Source organism: Carassius gibelio, chromosome A25, assembly GCF_023724105.1.
Source record: "Carassius gibelio isolate Cgi1373 ecotype wild population from Czech Republic chromosome A25, carGib1.2-hapl.c, whole genome shotgun sequence".
NCBI lineage: Eukaryota > Metazoa > Chordata > Actinopteri > Cypriniformes > Cyprinidae > Carassius > Carassius gibelio.
This window is the reverse complement of record NC_068395.1, coordinates 17968997-17992993: the sequence shown is the minus strand read 5'-3', so window position 1 is coordinate 17992993 and position 23997 is coordinate 17968997. Positions and strand designations below refer to the sequence as shown.

At 42.8% G+C, this 23997-nt stretch overlaps 1 protein-coding gene across 1 annotated transcript in view; it reads right to left on the bottom strand.

Annotated features, from left to right (window-relative positions):
- Window positions 1-23639, bottom strand: part of LOC127947404 (aquaporin-9-like) — a 60139-nt gene extending 36500 nt beyond the window's left edge. Inside the window, exons 1-5 of the mRNA XM_052544514.1 lie at window positions 23527-23639; window positions 22745-22871; window positions 18140-18277; window positions 17948-18066; window positions 13841-14058 (exon numbers count right to left, since the gene is read on the bottom strand). Of these exons, the coding sequence (XP_052400474.1) occupies window positions 13841-14058; window positions 17948-18066; window positions 18140-18277; window positions 22745-22871; window positions 23527-23604 (680 nt within the window). The 5' untranslated portion in view covers window positions 23605-23639. The remainder of the gene's footprint in view (window positions 1-13840; window positions 14059-17947; window positions 18067-18139; window positions 18278-22744; window positions 22872-23526) is intronic.
- Window positions 23640-23997: the final 358 nt, after the last annotated feature.

Genomic DNA, 23997 nt, shown 5'->3' with positions numbered 1-23997 from the left:
AGAGAAAAATAGTGGAGCAATATCAGAAAGTTTCTCAGAGAAAAAGTGCAAAGAGTTTGAAGGTATCATCATCTACAGTGCATAATATCATCCAAAGATTCAGAGAATCTGGAACAATCTCTGTGTGTAAGGGTCAAAGCCGGAAAACCATACTGGATGCCCATGATCTTCGGGCCCTTAGACAGCACTGCATCACATACAGGAATGATACTGTAATGGAAATCACAACATGGGCTCAGGAATACTTCCAGAAAACATTGTCGGTGAACACAATCCACCGTGTCATTCGCCGTTTCTGGCTAAAACTCTATAGGTAAAAGAAGAAGCCATATCTAAACATAATTCAGAAGCACAGGCATTTTCTCTTGGCCAAGGCTAATTTAAAATGGACTGTGGCAAAGTGGAAAACTGTTCTGTGGTCAGACTAATCAAAATTTAAAGTTCTTCTTGGAAAACTGGGACACCATGTCATCCGGACTAAAGAGGACAAGGACAACCCAAGTTGTTATCAGCGCTCAGTTCAGAAGCCTGCATCTCTGATGGTATGGGGTTCCATGAGTGCAAGTGGCATGGGCAGCTTACACATCTGGAAAGGCACCATCAATATTGAAAGGTATATCCAACTTCTAGAACAACATATGCTCACCTCCAGGTGTCGTCTCTTTCAGGGAAGACCTTGCATTTGACAATGCAAGGTCAACATGACAATGTTGACAATGCCAGACCACATACTGCATCAATTACAACATCATGGCTGCGTAGAAGGATCCAGATACTGAAGTGGCCAGCCTAAAGCCCAGATCTTTCACCCATAGAAAAAATTTGGAGCATCATAAAGAGGAAGATGCGACAAAGAAGACCTAAGACAGTTGAGCAACTAGAAGCCTGTATTGGAAGCCTGTACAACATTCCTATTCCTAAACTTGAGCAACTTGTCTCCTCAGTCCCCAGACGTTTGCAGACTGTTATAAAAAGAAGAGGGGATGACACACAGTGGTAAACATGGCCTTGTCCCAACTTTTTTGAGATGTGTTGATGCCATGAAATTTAAAATCAACTTATTTGTCCCTTAAAATTATACATTTTCTCAGTTTAAACATTTCACATGTCATATATGTTGTATTCATATATAAAATATTGAAATATAAAACTTCCACATCATTGCATTCTGTTTTTATTCACAATTTGTACAGTGTCCCAATGTTTTTGGAATTGGGTTTGTAACAGCACCAATACAATACTATCACCCTGGTCAGTTACCATATAGATATCATTTAACACCTTTAATAAAGCTGACTCAGTACTATGAAACGTTCTGAATCCTGACTGAAATGTTTCATAGATGGAGTTTATTTTTTTTTATTTTTTTGCAGAAAATAGTTTAATTGTAGTTGAACGACGTTTTCGAGAATCTTAGAAAGAAAAGGCAAATTAGCAGGATCCGCAGGGTCAAGATTTGGTTTCTTTAGAGATGGAAATACTTGTGCATGTTTGAGATCAACTGGTATGGTCCCCAAACTAAGTGATTTGTTGACGATAGCCAGAAGACTGGGTACTAAGGTCTCAAAACCCCCTTTCAAACTGCACCTAGGACCCGGCATATTGCCGGAACATTGCCAGGTCACCTTCTGTGTAAAAGCAACCATGTCCCGGGATTGATTCCGGCATTGAACCCGGGTCGGGGACCTAGTAACATTGCCTGGTTCAACCCGGGACGAGCGCTGTGTGAAAAAAATCCAGATCTAATGCTGTGTCGAAGTGATGAAGCACGTTATGCGACACTTTTACCGACTATTTTACGAAAAAATATGTGCAAACTGTAATGAAGCAGAGATAAGTTAGTTCCTCACTTTCTGCGCTGACGCAGAGATCGTTCGCTTGCTTCAGTGAAAGTATAACGTGCCTAGCGACTCGTACATTATACGTCCCACCCTGATGTCACGTGTCATTACGGGATCTTCAAGGGTTGTGTGTGAAAGTACGCACATATCCCGGGTAATCACTGGCAGTGTGAAAGTGCAAAATCTAGCGACCCAGGAACAATTGCCAGAATACTTTACCCGTGTATTTGCCGGAATGGCAGTGTGAAAGGGGTTAAAGAGTTTTTTTTAATACTGGAAGGAATGATATCAAATGAGCAAACAGTAGGTTTTAGTTGAGCAATATTTTTTGTAGAGCAGACAATGAATTGGGTTCAAAAGCACTCAAAGCGGGAGCACGCAAAGGAGGTTCAATAATGTCACAGTATGTTATAACAGACTGTGATATCTGATCTTCAATCTTTTTAAGAAAAAAACTAAGAAAATTGTCAGGTGTTAAGGAAGAGGAAACTGTATGACACTTTGCCCAAGGATTGAGAACCGAGTCAATGAAAGAAAAGAGCTTTTTGAAAGTCAGCCAATGCATCCTGCAATGCTTAATAATCAGTTTGAAGCTTGAATTTCTTCCGTTTCATTCAGCTTATCTACATCTCCAGAGGAGAGAAAGTGTGTCATCATTTAACCAGGGCATAGGTTTGGCTTTACTTTGTTTGGGTTTCAAAGGGGGCAATAGAGTCTAAAATACTGAGACAAGTAGAATTAAAAAGAGCAAGGTGATCATCCATTTCTAAGTTAGTCATGAGGTTGTCTAACAGATCAAAAGAGTAACTTTCTCTGTATAGTTGTGCAAAGTTATTTATAGTAATAGCATTAAATGTGCGAGATGATCTGACAGCACCATAAGGTTTCTCAAACCAAGAATGGATAGGGACATTAAAAAGAAGAGGCATATGATCAGAAAAGTTGAGGTCGTAATGGCATTTGTAGTGGAAACCTTCAGAATTTCTGTAGTTGTTTCTACAGTTTTTTTCAGCAGGGTCACCATCGGTTTTGTGATGCTATTTGCCATAATTGCAATACATTAATTGCTGTAATATTATGAGATAGTAGCGACTGTTTTTAGTTGTGCTGTGCCTGTTTGGGAGAAAATCTAGGGCTGTTTTTTACTCCAAATCCATCCCTGGTCATGTTAGAATGTAAACCTTCTTCCCATTGGCAGATGGCAGCAGATTTTCCTCAAGAATTTGACCGTATTTTGCCCCGTCCATGTTTCCTTCTATCCTAACAAGACCTCCAGTCCTTGCTGCAGAGAAACACCCAGAACAGGGTATTACCACCTTCATGTTTTACTGGAGGAATGCTGTTATTTGAATGTTGAGCTTGACTGGATTTCCTCCAGACATATCGTTTGGTGTTGTGGCCAAATAATTCAATTTTAGTCTCATTTGCCTCAAAATCTTCAGGGTGTGTTTTGGTACAACTCAGTGTCGACTGCATGTGGCCTTTGTTGAGGAGTCGCTTTTTCCTGCACTCCTTTCATTTTTGGAGAATTTGTGATATTGTTGTCACATGCACACAATGACCTTTCTTTGTCATGAATTCCTGCAGCTGGTTCAGAGTTGCTGTTGGCAGGGCTGGATTAACATCAGTGAAAATGACATACAGCCAAGTATGGTGACCCATACTCAGAATTTGTGCTCTGTATTTATACCATCTAAAGTGCACACACACAAACCATGAACACCCGGAGCAGTGGGCATCATTTATGCTTTGACATTTGGGGGTTCAGTGCCTTGCTCAAGGGCACCTTAGTCATGGTATTGCCCGCCCAAGACTCGAACCCACAACCCTAGGGTTAGGAGTCAAACTCTCTAACCACTGGGCCACAACTTCCCTTAAACATCTTTAGCCTGTAAGGGCTAGGTGCTGGTGAAGACCCAGGGCCCATGGATGTGGGTGGGGGAGGCATGATTGGCTGTGGAAGAATCAGAAAGAGAAGATTTAGAGTGATTGGCCATCAGGAGCACCCAAACTTTTTCTGGTAGGGCCGATTGCAGAAACCACTCTATATCTATAAACCCCATATATGAATCGCTGTTATTAATGCCCAAATATATTTTGTTTTTCTAAATGTACATTGGCGCTTGACCAGCTACTCATTTACATATAGTTTATGGATGTTTACCCACATGCGAAACATGCTTAGGTTCTTTACAGAAAACAGAACTGATTAGTTCACCCATCGAGTCCTTGGGTAAGGGTTAGAGTCCGGTGCCCATAGGCTATAATGCAGTCTGTAAGGGATACAGAAAGTATTAGTTCACCTCCCAAGTCTTTGGGTCGACACTAGCTGATTAAACTGTGTAGCCCGAGAGACCAGCTGGCAACCACTGTAGCTCGACGCTTTCACTGCTCTATAGAAGGTAAAATAACCAGCGCTTCAGTTCGACACATGACTATGATGTTAGGTCTTTATGTGAACAGGAAAGTCTCTGTGGTCAAGCTAGTGGAAACCAAATTGAGTTAAAGTGTAAACTCTACAAAACTGTAAATAAGCAATTTACTTAATTTAGCTTTCACTCAGTTACATTGCACTATAGATAAACACCAACGGAACCATCCAGAAGGAGTGTACATCATAGCGGGTGATTTTAATCAGACACGTCTGAAAACAGTTCTACCTAAATTCACCCAATATGTTAAGTGTGTGACCAGAGGGATAATTACACTGGATCATGTGTATTCCAACATTAAGAATGCCGAAAGGACCGCACCCCACCCCCACCAGGGACAGTCAGATAGTCAAGCATATACCCCTCTGATGAGGAAAACAAAACCGGTCACAAAGAACATTAAAACTTGGCCTGAGGAATCTCTCTCTCAACTGCAGGACTGCATTGAATGAACAGACTGGGAGGCATTTGAAATCAGGACCTGGAACAATACACAGAATCTGTTTTGTTCCACACTAAAAACTGCATGGAAAATGTCACTGTCAACAAAAAGATTTGGGTGTTTCCCAACCAGAATCCCTGGATGACATGTGAAGTGCAGACATTACTTAAAAAAACATGACTCCACCTTCAAGTCTGGTGACAAAGCTTTGTACAACACTGCTAGATCCAACTTAAAGACAGGCATCAAACTCACCAAAGAAGATTATAAAAAGAAAATTGAGGACCACCTTACAGACAAAAATCCAAGAAGAGTGTGGCAGGGCATTCAGAGCATTACCAATTATATGAACAATAACCACAGCAAGAACTTAACCATTTGTTTGCCTGCTTTGAGGTTAAGCAACCTACAACAAATTCACCTTCACCAACCTCTGACACCTGCCATGGCAAGGAACCTATGTAAGAATACTTTTCATAGATTACAGTTCAGCGTTAAATACAATTATCCCAGACATTCTAAACAGCAAATTATCTGCACTGGGGATTCGCAGATAACCCCCTCCATTCGCATATGGATAAAGGACTTCCTCACAAACTGTTACGCTCGGCCCCCACCTCTCCTCCACCATCACGCTCAGCATCAGCTCTCCACAAGGCTGTGTATTAAGCCCCTTTACTCTACTCCTTGTACACATGTTAAGTCAAGTCAAATCACCTTTATTTATATAATGCTTTAAACAAAATACATTGCATCAAAGCAACTGAACAACATTCATTAGGAAAACAGTGTGTGAATAATGCAAAAGGACAGTTCATCATTGAATTCAGTTACGTAATCTCTTAAATTTAAATAGTGTCTGTGCATTCATTTGCAATTGAGTCATATATACATATGACTGTACTCCCACTCATTCCACCAACACCATCATCAAATTTGCAGATGATACCACAGTAATTGGACTCATCTCAGGAGATGATGAATCATCCTACAGAGATAAAGTCCAGAAATTAGAGGAGTGGTGCTCTGTAAATAACTTGTCCCTGAACACTTCTAAGACAAAAGAGCTCATTCTGGACTTCAGTAGACGTCATACTGAAGCAGCCCCGCTCTACATAAATGGGGAATGTGTAGAAAGGGTCCACACCTTCAAATTCTTGGGAGTACACATATCCAATGACATGTCTTGGTCTGTTAACATCTCAGCAACCATCAAAAAGGCACAAGAACAGCTGCACCTCATCAGAGGGCTCAGGAAGAACAACCAAGAGTGTAAGCTGCTGGTGTTCTTTTACCGCTCTACCAGTGTTGTAATCGAGACCAGCTCATTCGAGTCTGAGTCCAGATCGAGTCCAGAGAAGGTTGAGTCCAAGTCAAGGCCGAGACCAGAGATATTGGGTCTGAGATAAGACCTAAATAAATTTTCACGAGTATGTAAAATGTTTGGTTGGGAGCAATAAAACTGGTACCACACTCAAACAGTACATAAAATATAAAATGGCATGTACACTGTATTTTATTTACTTGATTAAAGTGATGTGACATACAGCCAAGTATGGTGACTCATACTCAGAATTTGTGCTCTGCATTTAACCCATCCAAAGTGCACACACACACACACACACACACACTGTGAACACACACCCGGAACAGTGAACACACACACACGCACTGTGAACACACACCCGGAGCAGTGTATATACACACACACACACACACACACAGTGAACAAACACACACACACAAACACACACACACACACACACTGAACACAATCCCGGAGCAGTGGGCATTATTTATGTTGCAGCACCCGGGGAGCAGTTGGGGGTTCAGTGTCTTGCTCAAGGACACTTCAGTCGTGGTATTGCCGGCCCGAGACTCAAACCCACGGTTAGGAGTCAAACTTTCTAACCACTAGGCCACGACTTCCCCACTATATATATATATATATATATATATATATATATATATATATATATATATATTTATATATATATATATATATATATATATATATATATATATATATATATATTGTGGCGAGCCAGCTAACGAGGGATTAGCATCGCCCAGGAAACAGCGCTCACACTGCAATCACCAGGGAGTGCATGGTGATCACCAACACCTGAACCTCATCAGCAGAACAGCTTTTAAGCAGAGGAAAAGGAGAGGTAGTTGAGCTTCGACTCCAGAACAAGACTAACACTGTGTTCTGGCTCTCTTTCAGATTCAGGTGAATCCTTCACCACAAACCCGGATTAACAGTTAGCGTTAAGTGTCCCCATAGAACCCTGCTTTCTCTCTCTCAGCTCGGCGTACCTCTGGGACTGGAAATGGAGGAGATTATTTGCAAACTCACGGAAATAACAGTTCGACAGCAGCAATTCTCTGAGCAGCTGGCAGCCCGGCAAGAGAGGACGGAACAGGTAGTAGAGCAGCTGCGTGGCGCCACGGCCTAGTGAACCCCACTCCATGAGCCAAGATGGCTAGCCCATCAACACCTCACTAAACTCAATGACCAGGATGACGTGGAGGCATATTTACACACCTTTGAGGTAATTGAAACCAGAGAGACATGGGAGAAAGAGCGGTGGGCACAGTTGCTCGCCCCGTTCCTGACAGAAGCCCAGTGAGCGTATTACTCCCTCCCACCACCCCAAAATGAGGATTATGATGCACTGAAGAAAGAAATCTTGGCCAGGGTGGGGCTGTCCCCAATGTGTGCTGCCCGACACTTCCAGCAGCGAACCTACGATGAGCACTTCTCCATCCGAGCTCAAGCTGCCCGACTGACTCGCCTCGCCCACCTCTGGCTTTTACACGATGGCCCAGGTTGCTGAGAGGGTGGTAATCGATTGCCTGCTTCAGGCCCTGCCGCATCACTACCGAAGGCTCGTGAACATGCGCAACCCCTCCAGTCTGGTGGACCTGAATGAGGTGGTGGGGCTGGCGGAGGCATCTTTTGCCCCTGATGCAGGAGACAGAGCGGCGGCACCGCCACGGAAGACCAAGCCTGATCGACAACAGGCGGAGGGCACCTCGAGGCCAGTTAATGGACCAGTGGTACCTGCACCAGGACAAACCGATGAACCCATGCCCACCAAGCCGCCATCCCCGGGAGGTCGCGTGTGGAAAGCTGGTTGTATCATCCACAGAGCAGTCCTACAAGGTGCCCCTGAGCGAACCGTCTGCCTGGGTGGGGGAACCGTACGAGCTGTCCTAGACTCGGGCAGCTCTATCACCTCCGTGACATGGCAACTGGAGCTGGGGGTGGTTAAAGACCTCCCAGTACCGGTGCTACTGGGAAGAGACTGGCCAGGTTTCGATCAGCTAATGGCCACCGCGGGATGCAGCCAGGCTCGCCACAAACAACGAGCAGAACGTAAAGAAGGCCGCAGACCAGCCCTTCTGGCCACCGATAGCGACGGGGATGGTGAGTGTGCTAATTCTGCTAATATGTATATGAACTTGTTCCAACAGATCACAAAACAGGGATCGTTTGGCCGAGAGCAGGAGGACGAGCGCTTGAAGAATTGCTGGACTCAGGTTCATGTAATAGAGGAGGAGGTGCGCCAGCCGCCACCTCACCCCACCCCTTACTTCATAATCAAGAATGGCCTGCTTTACTGTGTTGCCCAGCGGCTGGGGCAGGAGAAACTGCTCTAAGTGGTGCCAAGGACCAAGACTGAGATGGTAATCGAGCTAGTGCACTCGCAGCCGATGTCTGGACACCTGGGCATGGTTAACACCACACAGCGGATTCGAGACCGGTTTCACTGGCCAAGAGTGGAAGTGGAAGTGAAGCGATTTTGCCAGACCTGTCCAACCTGCCAGTGCACCTCCCCTTGTCAGCCTCCACCCAGCCCACTTGTGCCACTAACCATCATTGAGGTGCCCTTTAGTCGCATCAGTATGGACCTAGTTGGGCCGCTGCCGAAATCCGCCTGGGACCATGAACACATCTTAGTGATACTGGACTATGCAACCAGGTACCCCGAAGCAGTGCCCCTCAGGAAGGCCACTTCCAGAGCCATTGCCCGTGAGTTGTTCATGTTATTCAGCTGAGTGGGAATACCACAGGAAATATTGACTGACCGGGGAACCCCTTCATGTCTCGGCTCATGGCAGAACTCTGCTAGTTCCTTAAGGTGAAGCAGCTCCACACTTCATTATACCACCCCCAGATGGATGGATTGGTTGAAAGGTTCAACCAGACACTGAAACAGATGTTGCGACTGGTGGTGGTGGAAGATGGGCGCGACTGGGACCTGATGCTCCCCTATGTGTTATTCAGCATCCGAGAGGTCCCTCAGGCGTCCACTGGGTTCATGCCTTTTGAGTTACTGTTCGGCCGACAGCCCCGCGGGCTGTTGGTTGTGGCAAGAGAGGCATGGGAGCAACAGCCGGCCCCCCATAGAACCATTATCGAACATGTGCGAGAGATGCGTGAGAGGATTGAACGGGTGATGCCCCTTGTCCGAGACTCCTAGCCTCCTGGCAGGGGCCCTATACCATCATAGCGAAAGTGGGGCCAGTAACGTACCGTGTTCGCCAGGTGGGACGCCGGAAGGAGCAGCAGATCTACCACATCAACCTGCTCAAGAGGTGGGTGGCTCCCCGGCAGCAACTGGCAGCTTTCCCCCAGGAGGAGACCCCAGTGGTCGCGGTAGGTGAACAGCTTTCCCCGATGCAGAAGGCGGAGATAATCACCCTGGTCAGACAATTCAAAGATGTTTTCAATACGCTACCCGGGCAAACCCAGATTATACAACATGAGATCCACACACCCCCTGGTGAAATCATTCACCAGCTGCCCTACCGAATCCTGGAGGCTCGCCGGCAGGCTATTGAGGATGAAGTAGCACCCCCTGGTCCAGTCCCATCGTAATGGTCCCAAAAAAAGATGGTTTTCCGGTTTTGTAACGATTTCAGACGGCTTAATGAAATCTCAAGCTTCGATGGTTACCCCATGCCCCGTATGGATGAACTTTTGGTGAGGTTAGGCAGGGCCCATTACATCTCTATGCTCGATCTAATCAAGGGCTATTGGCAGGTGCCCCTCACTCCCGACTCCAAGGAGAAGATTGCCTTCAGTACCCCTGGTGGCTACTGGCATTACCGGGTTCTCCCTTTTGGCCTACACGGGGCTCCTGCCACATTCCAGAGAATGCTCGACATCATTTTGCGACCACACCAGTCCTACGCCGCTGTGTACCTGGATGATGTGGTCATCCACTCGGTGAGCTGGGAGGAACATCTTGATCAGTTACGGAGAATGCTAACGGAGTTACGGTGAGCTGGACTTACTGCTAACCTTGGGCGAGGGCTAATCTGACCTCAGAGCAAGAAGATAGAAGCAGTTCAGCAAGCGGCGCAGCCCACCGTGCCTTTTTGGGATTAGCCGGATATTATCTCTGCTTCATACCAATTTTCTCCTCAATAGCCAGCCCTTTGACAGACCTGACCAAAAAAGGGCGGCCAGAAAAGCTGAAGTGGATGGCTGCAGCGGAAGCTGCATTCCAAACCCTCAAGGGGACACTCTCGTCTTCGCCCGTCCTACATGCCCCGGACTTCGGCTGCCCATTCTTCCTACAGACGGATGCTTCTGACACTGGCCTGAGTGCAGTCCTTTCCCAAAGAGAAAGGAGGAGAGGAGCACCTAGTTGTATACATCAGTCGGAAGCTAACCCCAGCAGAGCAGCCGTGGAGAAAGAAGCGCTTGCCATCAAGGGGGCCATCCTAGAGTTGAGGTATTACTTGTTGGGCTGCACCTTCACTCTTATCACAGACCATGCTTTGCTCAAGTGGATGGCCCAGGCCAAAGATACTACTGCCAGGGTCACCAGGTTCCTTGCCCTCCGGGATTTCTTCTTTAGGGTTCAGCAACGGGCTGGGGCAGCTCATGGCAATGCCGACGGGCTCTCCAGGATGTGGTCACTATGGTCAGGTCTGACAAATAACACGTCCCTCCCACCCCCCCAATCTCCCTTGTCTCTCCACAGATGTTCAAGCAGTACCAGCACGGCGCTTTGGGGGGAGGGGGGTGTGGCGAGTCAGCTAACGAGGGATTAGCGTCGCCGAGGAAACAGCGCTCACACTGCAATCACTGCAGTGCATGGTGATCACCGACACCTGAACCTCATCAGCAGAACATGTTTTAAGCAGAGAAAAAGGAGAGGTAGTTGAGCTTTGACTCCAAAACAAAACTAACGCTGTGTTCTGGCTCTCTTTCAGATTCAGGTATCTGAGGAACAGCACGTCACACCGCACCACCGGATACTTTTTGCTGCACAACCAAGACTCCTGCACCAGAGCACGCCAGCACTGCACAGTCTACTTGCACCCACTGCTCAATAAACCACCCTTCTGGGGACTTCATTGCATTAATGTTGTCCGTGTGATCACCCTCCCCGCCACAATATATATATATATATATATATATATATATATATATATATATATATATATATATGTTTAAAAAATATTAGCAGTTAAGAGTAAAAAGGCCACATATCACAGAATGTTTCTTTTTTATAGTCTTACTGCACACAGACTCTTTGTGGCTCTTATATGTAAACTGAATAATAGATGATGTAACAGATGTTTTAAAAAGTTAAGGTGTTAAGTTCATGAGACATCCTGACCTGAGTCCTGCTGCCTCTGCACTAACGTTACGCTAACATCTGACATCACAAGAACATCACCAATCATTGAACATGTCAATCATATATCAAATTTAAAGAAATATTAACATACAGTAATAGTAATAATCATGAAATATTTTGATTGGGACTCGAGTGGACTCGGGAATAAGTCAGATTCCTAATATGTTCGAGTCCGAGTCAATACTAAATGCACAAGAGTGTATGACAAGACTGAGACCATTAAAATAAGGTCTCGAGACCAAGTTCAAGACTGAGTACGAGTCTTGTATACACAATACTGACATACAATATTGTACAACATGCAGTATGTCAATCCGCAATAACACTGTCTATACACTTTATTTATCAAAACTTCAAACAAATGCACTAAATAATATGTCAGTTGAAATGACCATATCTTGTTATTAAATGTGAAAAATTATATCTGCAGTAAAGCTCAATAATACATGTGAAATAATTATACAATAACTATCAATTGTGCAATACTATATCTAGTCACTAAATCTCTACAGGTACTCACTCCATTTAAATTGTACTTTTGTATAAACATACTGTGCATATCACTGTGAAGGCCAATGTGCAATTCTATAAATCTGTCAGTTTACTCAGATTGCGCAACGTGAATATCACAACTCTGTATTTGTCACTTGTTGTATTTACTTATAGTCTAATTTATTGTCTGTGGTTTTATGTTTGTTTTTCTAACACCAGTCAGGAGCAGTGCTCCTAATTTCGTTATATGCAGAAAATTACCATGACAATAAACTCTTCAAATTCCTATTACCATACCTATTTATCATGCAGTTATTGACACTGCAATAATATAGCATTAATGATGTATATTATTAACATCACTAAAACTTATTATAGGCTACTTATATTAAAAATTGGTTAAAATAAAGGCAAAAAGTCAAAGTTCAAAGCCGAAGTTCAGCCCTGATGATTCTCCAGGGCCAGAAAGAAAACCTGCTTATAATAAAACGATTTAAACTCTTTAAGGTAGATGTTTATGCTATAGTTGTTACGGTTTCTGGAAAACCATTTGCTTTGACTTCATAAATCTGATGTTAATGTATTTATTATTTTAATGTGTTGTAGCCTGGAAGTGTGCAAACTCATTGTAGCTCTGTGTTGAAGATTTGATTTTTCTTGGTTAAAACACAAGATTGAAGGCTACTATGAAGGATCCAGGCCTGGCTGTAGCTCTTGGTCGCCTCTCTGATCAGTTTCCTCTGGCTCTTTCATCAGTTTAGAGAGGCGTCCTGATCAAGGGAGGCTCTGTGTTTTACCAAATACCTTTCCACTTTTTAATAATTGACTTAAACACTGTGCTTCTGTAGACATTGATAGAGCCTTTGAAATGTTTTAGTATCCATCTACTGACTTGTGCCTGTCCACAGATTTATCTCGGAGATCTTTTGAAAGTGTCTTGTGTTTGTTTGTAGGCTTTAGTCGCTCTATCGAGGACTGAAACACTCCAGGAAAGCTCTTTTCATGCTGAGCTGATCATAATGAGCACAGCTGATCACAGCTGAAAGTCAGATGGCTCTCATCGAAGGTAATCAGCCACACCACAACTCATTTCTAGGAGGGGGGTGATCCTCTTTCAAACTCAGTGGTTCTGTTTTCTTTTTCTTTTTTTCCTGAAATTCTGGTTTTGTCTTTCACTTGGATGTTATAAGCTAAGTAAATACAGCTGTAAATACAACTTGATGTACTAAAATAACTTAAACTGACATAAAAAATATAAAATATATATTTTGTAAAAAAAAACTAAAGTACTAAAACTTTAAGGAAAATATAAAAATAAAACCAATTCAAAATAAGATTAAAAACAACAATCGTATATCAATGATAATAAACTGGACATATAAATGATTAAAAGCTAAAACAAAATGAGAAAAGAAAAAAATCACAACAAAATTACTAAACTTAAAAATGAAAATGAAAACAGAAATAGAAAATAATCGAAAAAATGTAAAATTATATACAAATAAAACAAATTTAAAGCATTAATACTATATTAATGACCATGCCATCGGGATCTTCTGTTGGTTTACAATTATACTTGTCATTTATTCAGTTTCTCTGAGCATCTGTTTAGGGCTCAGAAATGTATAATATCATTAACCTGAACAATGTGACGAGCTCACTAATCAAACAAACATAATGTGAAGCTACACATTCAGCACATCTGCAGCGCTTGAGTACATGTGATATTCTGTGATGAACTGATCAATAGAGAGAGAGAGTGTGTGTGTGTGTGTGTGTGTGTAGCACACTAATTAGACTGTCAGAGCTCATTAACTCAAACTTAACTGATGCTGTGACTGAAACTCTGTCAACAAAAACATCTCAAACCCAGTCGCTCGCCTGGTTCTGATCAAATACTACAGTGAAATATGATGCTTGTTAGCTCAAACTGAACCCAGTCTAAGTCTGATGCGCTGGCACTCATACCTGAACACCTCCATGCCCCATCCAGCGACGGCGGTGAAGAGGCGCGGGCCCAGGTCTCTGGCCGGGTTTAGAGGATAGCCACAGTTCAGCCCCATGGAGACACTGATGCCCAGCAGGATCAGACCCACGGCCAGCGGCTCCACGCCTCGAGGAGCACCCATGTTCCTGCCGTCCACCACCGCCAGAATACAGAGGACCAGCATTCCTGTCCCCACCACCTGATGACAGAAACAATCAACTTAAAGGGGCCATGAATTGAGAAATCAACTTTAATTTGAGTGTTTGATAGCCTATATAAGAGCTCATCATACTAAAAGTGACACCAGGCCTAGGGAGTGCCAGATCCTGGAATGTGCCTGTAATAGATGGGTTAAGCTCCGCCTCCACAGAAGAATATCAACGCCTAGTTCTGTAGCCACGCCCACTGATCCATGCATCAGAAACTAGGGAAATGACAAAAGTGGCGCTAAACCGGATTGAGCAACCAAGCAATAAACATGCTGTTAAATACAGTGCAGTGCCTGGTTGAGGAAGAACACAGTCACTGCATAACCTTCCTTCAGTTTCAAATATCAGGATACGACAGGAATGTTGCCGCACACTTATGAGAGTTTCACTATTGCTTTGTTAGAGATTGAGTGATGTGTCCTGATTATGTGTGCGTGTCTCACCAAAGTCAGTTTGTAGTTAGTTTACTATGCAAAGCTGTTGTCCAATCACAGCAGCAGTTCATGACACCTTTAATGTGAAGCATGTTTGTCAGAAACATAAGATTTCTGCACTCAAATCATGGTATATTATTGGCAAATTATTATCTATTTGAATATCTATTTGATTTTATTTAAATTTATAATCAGTTGCATTTATGTAAAGTGTTCAGCATAATTCTGTTCATTGTGGGGTAATACATTTATTCATTTCAAAAGTGTAAACATGGTTAAAATATGTGTCACGATCATTACATGGAGTGCCCATGAACTTTTGTAGAGGGCACTCCAATCAGGACAATTCCACACTCACCACCAGATGTCACTCGGACTCTAGCACCTCTTATCTGTTACACCACACCCTAACTACATTTCCCATGAGTCTCTGCATCACAATCACCCTGCCACACCTGCACATCATTCCTCAGTCAATCTCCTTGCCACACCTGCACCTCATTTACACACATATAAGCAGCACACTCACTCTCTGCGAAGTATTGATTTGCTGTGTCTGTCATTTCCGAGCGTTTTCCTTGTGTTTGATCTCTCTGTACCTGACCTTTGGATTGTTTATACCGACTCTGATTCTCTGCTGCCTGTCCCCGACATCTGCTTGTTCCTGTTTTTGATTCTGGTTATCCCTATATACCTGACGCCGTTGCTGATCATTGCCTGTCTGACCATTCTCATTAAAAGTTCTGCACATGGATCCGAACCTCTCTGTCTCATCATTACAGAAGACTTCGCCAAACCAGGATCCAGCAGCTTTCTTGAACCCCAGACCAGGTATGGAGTCAGCTAACAGTTCATGCAACCCTATAAAGGTGCTATGCTCCATCTTTCAATATGGTAGACCAATTGAGCTCTTTGTGGAGGAATTCATTCAGTATAGTCACCTTTTGCCTGGGGATGAGGATCTGGTAAAGGACTGTTTCAGGAGTGGTCTTGATACTAGGATAAGCTTGAGTTTACCGGAGGGAGACCCTAGCTGGACCCTGGGGCAGTTTATTGACTTTGTGTTGGAGTTTTGTGGCTCTCCCTTTACAGTTGAGGAGGTTACTCCAATGTATCCAGCTCCTATCTGTAAGATGGCCGCCAGCCCAGTGCCACAGCACAAGATGGCCGCCAGCCCAGCGCCACAGCACAAGATGGAACTGTCTCTACAGGCAGTCCAGAGTCGAGTCAGGTGCCCGTTGACCCTCCAGAGTCGAGTCAGGTGCCCGTTGACCCTCCAGAGTCGAGTCAGGTGCCCGTTGACCCTCCAGAGTCAGTGCTAGTCACCGTTGATCAGGTCCCCGTTGATTTCCCAGAATCTAGTCAGGTCACCGTTGATCAGGTCCCCGTTGATTTCCCAGAACCTTGTCAGGTCACCGTTGATCAGGTCCCCGTTGATTTCCCAGAACCTTGTCAGGTCACCGTTGATCAGGTCCCCGTTGATTTCCAAGAACCTAGTCAGGTCACCGTTGATCAGGTCCCCGTTGATTTCCAAGAACCTAGTCAGGTCACCGTTGATCAGGTCCCCGTTGATTTCCCGGAGTATAGTCAGGTCACCGTTGATCAGGTCCCCGTTGATTTCCAAGAACCTAGTCAGGTCACCGTTGATCAGGTCCCCATTGATTTCCCGGAGTATAGTCAGGTCACCGTTGACCATCCAGAGATGGGTCAAGTCACCTCTAACACCCAAGAGTCAAGTAAAACAACAGTTAAACTTCATGAGACAAGTCACAGTTGATCCTCAGGAACCAAGTCAAGTCACCAATGATCTTCATGAGCAAAGTCTAGTCACCATTAACCTCCGTGAACCAAGTCAAGTTACAGTTGATCCTCAGGAACCAAGTCAAGTCATCAATGATCTTCATGAGCACAGTCAAGTCACCAACGATCTTCATGAGCACAGTCAAGTCACAGTTGATCTTCATGAACCCAGTCAAATCACCACAGATCTACCAGAGCCTCGTCACTTCTCAGCCGAACTCCTAGAGCCTCGTCACATCTCAGAGCTCTCGTCCTATCCTGTCACGGCCAGGGAGGCCGGGGGGGAGGGGGGGCGGCTATGTCACGATCATTACATGGAGTGCCCATGAACTTTTGTAGAGGGCACTCCAATCAGGACAATTCCACACTCACCACCAGATGTCACTCGGACTCTAGCACCTCTTATCTGTTACACCACACCCTAACTACATTTCCCATGAGTCTCTGCATCACAATCACCCTGCCACACCTGCACATCATTCCTCAGTCAATCTCCTTGCCACACCTGCACCTCATTTACACACACATAAGCAGCACTCTCACTCTCTGCGAAGTCTTTATTTGCTGTGTCTGTCATTTCCGAGCGTTTTCCTTGTGTTTGATCTCTCTGTACCTGACCTTTGGATTGTTTATACAGACTCTGATTCTCTGCTGCCTGTCCCCGACATCTGCTTGTTCCTGTTTTCGATTCTGGTTATCCCTATATACCTGACGCCGTTGCTGATCATTGCCTGTCTGACCATTCTCATTAAAAGTTCTGCACATGGATCCGAACCTCTGTCTCATCATTACAATATGTCTAGCAGTGGAACAAGAAATATCTATATATAAATAAATGTAAGAAATTATTGATGATAAATATATAAAGCTAGTTATTGTGTATTTAAAACACATTTAGTTTGTCAGTACTATCACAGAAATCTGACTTGTTGCATTGCGCACATTATAGACAACAAACACATTTTTTTTTCTTGGTCTGAAATATATAGGCCAAAATATATATTTTAAATGATTTAATATCGGTTTATATTCTTTAAATACATTTTCAAAAATATAGTGGAATATTTTTGTTAAAATTATACAGGTACTGTAGAAAATATGTTTCCTTGACAATATTTGGAAACACATTTTAGCAAGTATGTAATTTTTTCTAATTTTGTATACTTTTATCTCACACACACACATATATTCTGTTGAGTAATTGAAAGCATGATGTTTATTTGGGACAAAAGAAGCTGAATTTGGTGGTGTTGAGTGGATGGATGTGCATTATTGTGGGTGGGGGGAGTGTATGTACAGTTCTCTCTCCACCTTCAATACCACGACTTAGGTACCCTTGAGCAAGGCATCGAACCCCCAACTGCTCCCCGGGCGCCGCAGCATAAATGGCTGCCCACTGCTCCGGGTGTGTGCTCACAGTGTGTGTGTGTGTGTATTTGTGTGTGTGTGTGTGTGTGTGTGTTCACTGCTCTGTGTGTGTGCATTTCGGATGGGTTAAATGCAGAGCACAAATTCTGAGTATGGGTCACCATACTTGGCTGAATGTCACTTCACTTTCACTTCACTTTCACTTTCACTATTAGTCAAGCGCTCATCAGTCTGCGGCTGGGAAACACACTACATGTGTGTGTTCTGACAGACTGACCTGATCCACAAACCCACCCAGGACCGTCAGGTGTCTGCCTGGGTATGACGCAAAGATGTGTCCTGTGGCGTTAATCCCCGTGACCGACAGGATCCCACTGGTGAAGTCCATGAACGCATCTGAACACACACACACACACACATGCATTAATCAGATCCTAAACATGAAAACCATTGGATTCCTCAAACTCACCGTAATACAATCCAAAGACTGCAGCCGCTCCGACAAACGCGCCCAACATCTGCGCCGTCACGTAGATGGGAAACTTCCAGATCTTCAGCTTCCCCAGGATGACCATGGCCAGAGACACGGCGGGGTTCAGGTGACCGCCTGAGGAAACCACAAACAAACAGATATCTCCAGCCCAGATGTATTTGAAGTATATGCTAAATATACATTGTAAACAGTGAAGCTCAATTAAATATACTGTGAATGACCAACACCTCAACACCACGACTGAGATGAGCCCTTGAGCAAGACCCAAACCCCAACTGCGCCCGGACACTGAAGCAGTGTGTGTGTGTGTGTGTGTCTGTGTGTGTGTGAGAGAGAATGTGTGTGTGTGTGTCTGTGTGTGTGTGAGAGTGTGTGTGTGTGAGAGAGAGTTTGTGTTCACAGTGTGTGTGTGTGTGTGTGTGTGTGTGTGTGCACAATTCTGAGTATGGGCCACCATACTTGGCTGTATGTCACGTCACTTTTGTGAAAGAGTGTCTGGAATTGAAATCATATTCAGTTTCACCCTTCATATACCAAAATATACTTCAGAATGTACTTGAGTGGCAAGCAAACACATTTCCAGTCTTACAGTACCCTACTGTGTGTTATATGTTCACACATGTTATAGACAAGAAGGTTTTTTCTTCAAATGTGACATATTCGTGTCAATATTCATGTCATCATCAATGTGAGTTATTTTAGTATCACTGAAACACTATTATAGTTTTTATTAATACTTTAAATTAGATTTTATTTTTTATATTTTCTATCTATATTTCATGTTAATTTTAAAGTTTTAGTCATGTTGTTGGTTAAAGCGCTATATAAATAAAAGTGACTTGACACACACTAACACTCTCTCTCTCTCTCTCTCACACACACACACACACACACTCTCTCTCTCTCTCTACCTCTCTCTCACACACACACACACACACACACACACACACACACACACTCTAACTCTCTCTCTCTCACACACACACACACACCTACAGACACATACACTTTAACACTCACAAACACACACACACACACTCTAACTCTCTAACTCTCTCTCTCTCTCACACACACACACACACACACACCCACGCACACACACACACACACACACACTCTCTCTCTCTCTCTCTCTCTCTCTCTCTCTCTTACACACACACACACACACACACACACACACACACACACACACTCTCTCTCTCTCTCTCTCTCTCTCTCTCTCTCTCTTTCACACACACACACACACACTTCTTCCAATTCTCAAATAACTATTATGATGACTTTTGTTCCACCCGCTTAAATGATAAAAGTACTTGCGCTGTAAAATCTATTAAGACTGTGTCTGTTCCCCGAATAGTGAGGTCAAAATATAAATTTAATGTAGGATCTAGAAAAAATCTTATCGTGATTAAACCAGAAACATATAAAGTAAATGAACAAAAACTATTTTTAAAGTTTGGGCTCATAAATATTAGATCACTCACACCAAAAGCAGTTATTGTAAATGAAATGATCACAGATAATAGTTTTGATTTACTCTGCTTGACTGAAACCTGGCTAAAACCAAATGATTATTTTGGTCTAAATGAGTCTACTCCACCAAACTGCTCTTATAAGCATGAGCCCCATCAGACTGGTCAACAATATATAGTGATATTCTCAATGTTACCCAGAAAACAGGATACAGGTTTAACTCTTTTGAAATACTTCTGCTAAATGTTACTCTGTCAGACATGCAAAAGAAATCTAATGTATCTCTTGCTCTGGCTATTGTGTATAGACCACCAGGGCCGTATACAGAATTCCTAAAAGAATTTGCAGATTTCCTCTCAGACCTTCTAGTTACAGTTGATAAGGCGCTAATCATGGGAGATTTTAATATTCACGTTGATAATACAAATGATACATTAGGACTTGCGTTTACTGACCTAATAAACTCTTTTGGAGTCAAGCAAAATGTCACCGGGCCCACTCACCGTTTTAATCATACACTAGATTTAATTATATCGCATGGAATCGATCTTACTGCTATAGATATTGTACCTCAAAGTGATGATATTACAGACCATTTCCTTGTATCGTGCATGCTGCGTATAACTGATATTAACTATATGTCTCAGCGTTACCGTCTGGGCAGAACTATTGTTCCAGCCACCAAAGAAAGATTCGCAAATAACCTGCCTGATCTATCTCAACTGCTATTTGTACCCAAAAATACACATGAACTAGATGAAATGACTGACAACATTGGCACTATTTTCTCTAATACATTAGAAGCTGTTGCCCCAATCAAATTGAAAAAGGTTAGAGAAACACGTACTGTGCCATGGTATAACAGTAATACTCACTCTCTCAAGAAAGAAACTCGTAGTCTTGAACACAAATGGAGAAAAACGAACTTGGAAGTTTTTAGAATTGCATGGAAAAACAGTATGTCCAGCTATAGACAGGCTCTAAAAACTGCGAGGGCAGAGCATATACACAAACTCATTGAAAATAACCAAAACAATCCAAGGTTTTTAAGAAACCACAACTAGGTCCTAGTGAACTGGCAAATTTTAGGCCCATTTCAAATCATCCATTTATGTCTTTTCATTGCTAGTTTTACTTGATCTTAGTGCTGCGTTCGACACCATAGATCATGACATACTCATAGATCGATTACAAAACTATACAGGTATTCAAGGGCAGGCTCTAAGATGGTTTAGATCCTACCTGTCTGATCGCTACCATTTTGTTTATTTAAATGGGGTGTCATCTCATTTATCATCAGTAAAATATGGAGTGCCACAAGGATCCGTCCTAGGTCCCCTTCTATTTTCAATATACATGTTGCCCCTTAGTAATATTATTAGAAAATACGGAATTAGCTTCCACTGTTATGCTGATGATACTCAGCTATATATCTCAACGAGACCAGATGAAACTTCCCAATTATCTAAGCTAACAGAGTGTGTTAAAAATGTAAAAGATTGGATGACCAATAATTTTCTCCTATTAAATTCGGATAAGACAGAGGTATTAATTATTGGAACAAAAAAACCCAACACAGAATCTTGTAGATTACAATTTGCAACTAGACGGATGTACTGTTACTTCCTCTACAGTCAGAAATCTGGGTGTTATATTAGACAGCAATTTGTCTTTTGAAAATCATATTTCCAATGTTACAAAAACTGCATTCTTCCATCTTAGAAACATTGCCAAGCTACGAAACATGTTATCTGTTTCTGATGCAGAAAAGCTAGTTGATGCATTTATGACCTCTAGACTGGACTATTGTAATGCACTTCTAGGTGGTTGTCCTGCTTCGTCAATAAACAAGCTACAGGTAGAACAAAATGCAGCAGCTAGAGTCCTTACCAGGTCAAAGAAATATGATCATATTACCCCAATTTTACAGTCTCTGCACTGGCTACCTATTAAGTTCTGTATCAGTTACAAATTATCATTACTTACCTATAAGGCCCTAAATGGTTTACCTCCAGCGTACCTAACTAGCCTTATACCATGTTACAACCCATCACGCACCCTAAGGTCACAAAACGCTGGACTTTTGGTGGTTCCTAGGATAGCAAAGTCCACTAAAGGAGGTAGAGCTTTCTCACATTTGGCTCCCAAACTCTGGAATAGCCTTCCTGATAATGTTCGGGGTTCAGACACACTCTCTCTGTTTAAATCTAGATTAAAAATACATCTCTTTCGTCAAGCATTCGAATAATGTATCTCTTAAATTGTGAGTGTAGTTGCATCTGATCAAATGTGCATTTTTATTCTTTTGCTTGGGTTAAAATAATTAATTTTAGTTTGTTGGATCAGCAGCTATGCTAATGATGTCTGTATTTTGTTTCTATGTTTCGCATAACTAGGATTTACACAAGCTCCAGTCTGGATCCAGAACACCTGAGAAGAGATGATGCTGACCCTCAGAGGACCTCAGATGATGCTAACCCTGAATCAACAACAGAACTAACTAATATTGCTACAAGTGTGACTGCATCATATAATAATTGCAGTTAATAATGTTCATCGTCTGGTTGACTACGTCTTTAACTGATTTTTCTGTATATTTTTGCCATATGTCCATAAACTGACAGTCACCACTGATAAGCTACTATTTAATATTGTAGAAACTTAATTTTCTGTAAAGCTGCTTTGCAACGATTTGTATCGTGAAAAGCGCAATACAAATAAGCTTGAATTGAAAATGTTATTGACACAAACACACTAAACACACTGCACATACAAACTGCACACACACAGATCAATGGATCTGTCCAGATGCTCCAGGCTCTATATGACCTCAGAAAGCAAGCGAGAGCAGTGTTTGAGCAAACCAATGTCATTCAGGGATATCGATTGGTGAGGAAATATCTCAGACCATCTGAAAGAAGAAGAGGGTTTCATCTAGAGACCCACAGTGAACCAAAGCATCGCAAACTCCAAGGAACCACTGTGGATTGGGTTTATTGATCGGTTCTGGGAAGGGTAGTGATCAGACGCGTGTGGATCCAGCTCACGTGTGAGCATTGCTGAGCTTCTCTGTGTGTGATGCTTATATAACATGAGTGTGTGTTTTACCCGATACACCGCCAGCCACATAGACTCCCATCATGAGTCCGGTGCTGAAGCCGATGTGGACGGTCAGCGGTTCACCAAGAGTGTTTCTGCTCAACACCGTCTGAGCCACCGACCCACAGCCAAACAACTGACACACACACACACACACACACACACACACACAGCAATGAGCAATCACTGACAGATCAACAGAATAACACATACAATTAATCATTATATATATAAATGTTTACAGTAAAACCATACATGAACTATATTTGTATATGCAGAGTCAATGTAGAATAAAGCAGAGTTTGTGATGAAGGTAAGCATAAAACCAAGCAAAGAAAATATAAGGAATAAATTAGAATATGTTCTCTCCATGAGCTGTGTTAGAAACACTTCAGATTTGAAAACAACCAATTCCCATTTTAAAACAAGAATGAATACCTGCCAATGAAGAAATCAACTTCATTCACACAGAAACAAGTTTTCGTTCCCCGCTTACAGATATTTGTTCCCGTTTTGATTATAAATAAATTTTTTTCAGTTTCTCAGAAATCAAGATTTTAATCTTGAAATTAAGTAAATGTTTCTTGCTTTAAGGACATTTAGAAAAACATACTGGAAAACAGGAGAACATACTGGGGAAGAGATTCCTTTAATGCACAACTTCATGAACTAAAGAGTTCCTGCTCTGATTTAATGCTTTTAAGGACTTAATCTGAGGAACAATGAATAAAGCTGCTGTCTGAGTCGACTCAGAGCTGAATCAAAGGGAAGATAAGGATGCAGAAACTCACCACCAGCACAAAGGTCCCGAGGAACTCGGCCAGGAACTCTTTGAAGATGCCGTGTTTGATGGCGCAGTGATGCTTCATGATGCTGTGTGTGTGAGTGAGTGAGTGAGTGTGTGTGTGTGTCTGATGGGACTGAACACACGCTGGACACTCCACTGCATTAAAGCCTCTGAAGGGACATCCCAACACATCCCATCGATCCACCTCATTATGGATGAATCTGAGCTCACTAACAACACATCAGCTGAAACATTTTGCTGTAGGACTATTTTCTTTTTACTCCAAAAACGTTGTTTTATTTACTACTTTGAAAATCCTTTTTACATTGTACTGTACATCTGAATATGTTGGAGTTTGTTTTTGGATGAACAAGAAGCGTGTTTCTTGAAACCCTCCTGAACAACATGTGCTGATGTACAAACCCGATTCCAAAAAAAGTTTGGACACTGTACAAATTGTGAGTAAAAAGGAATG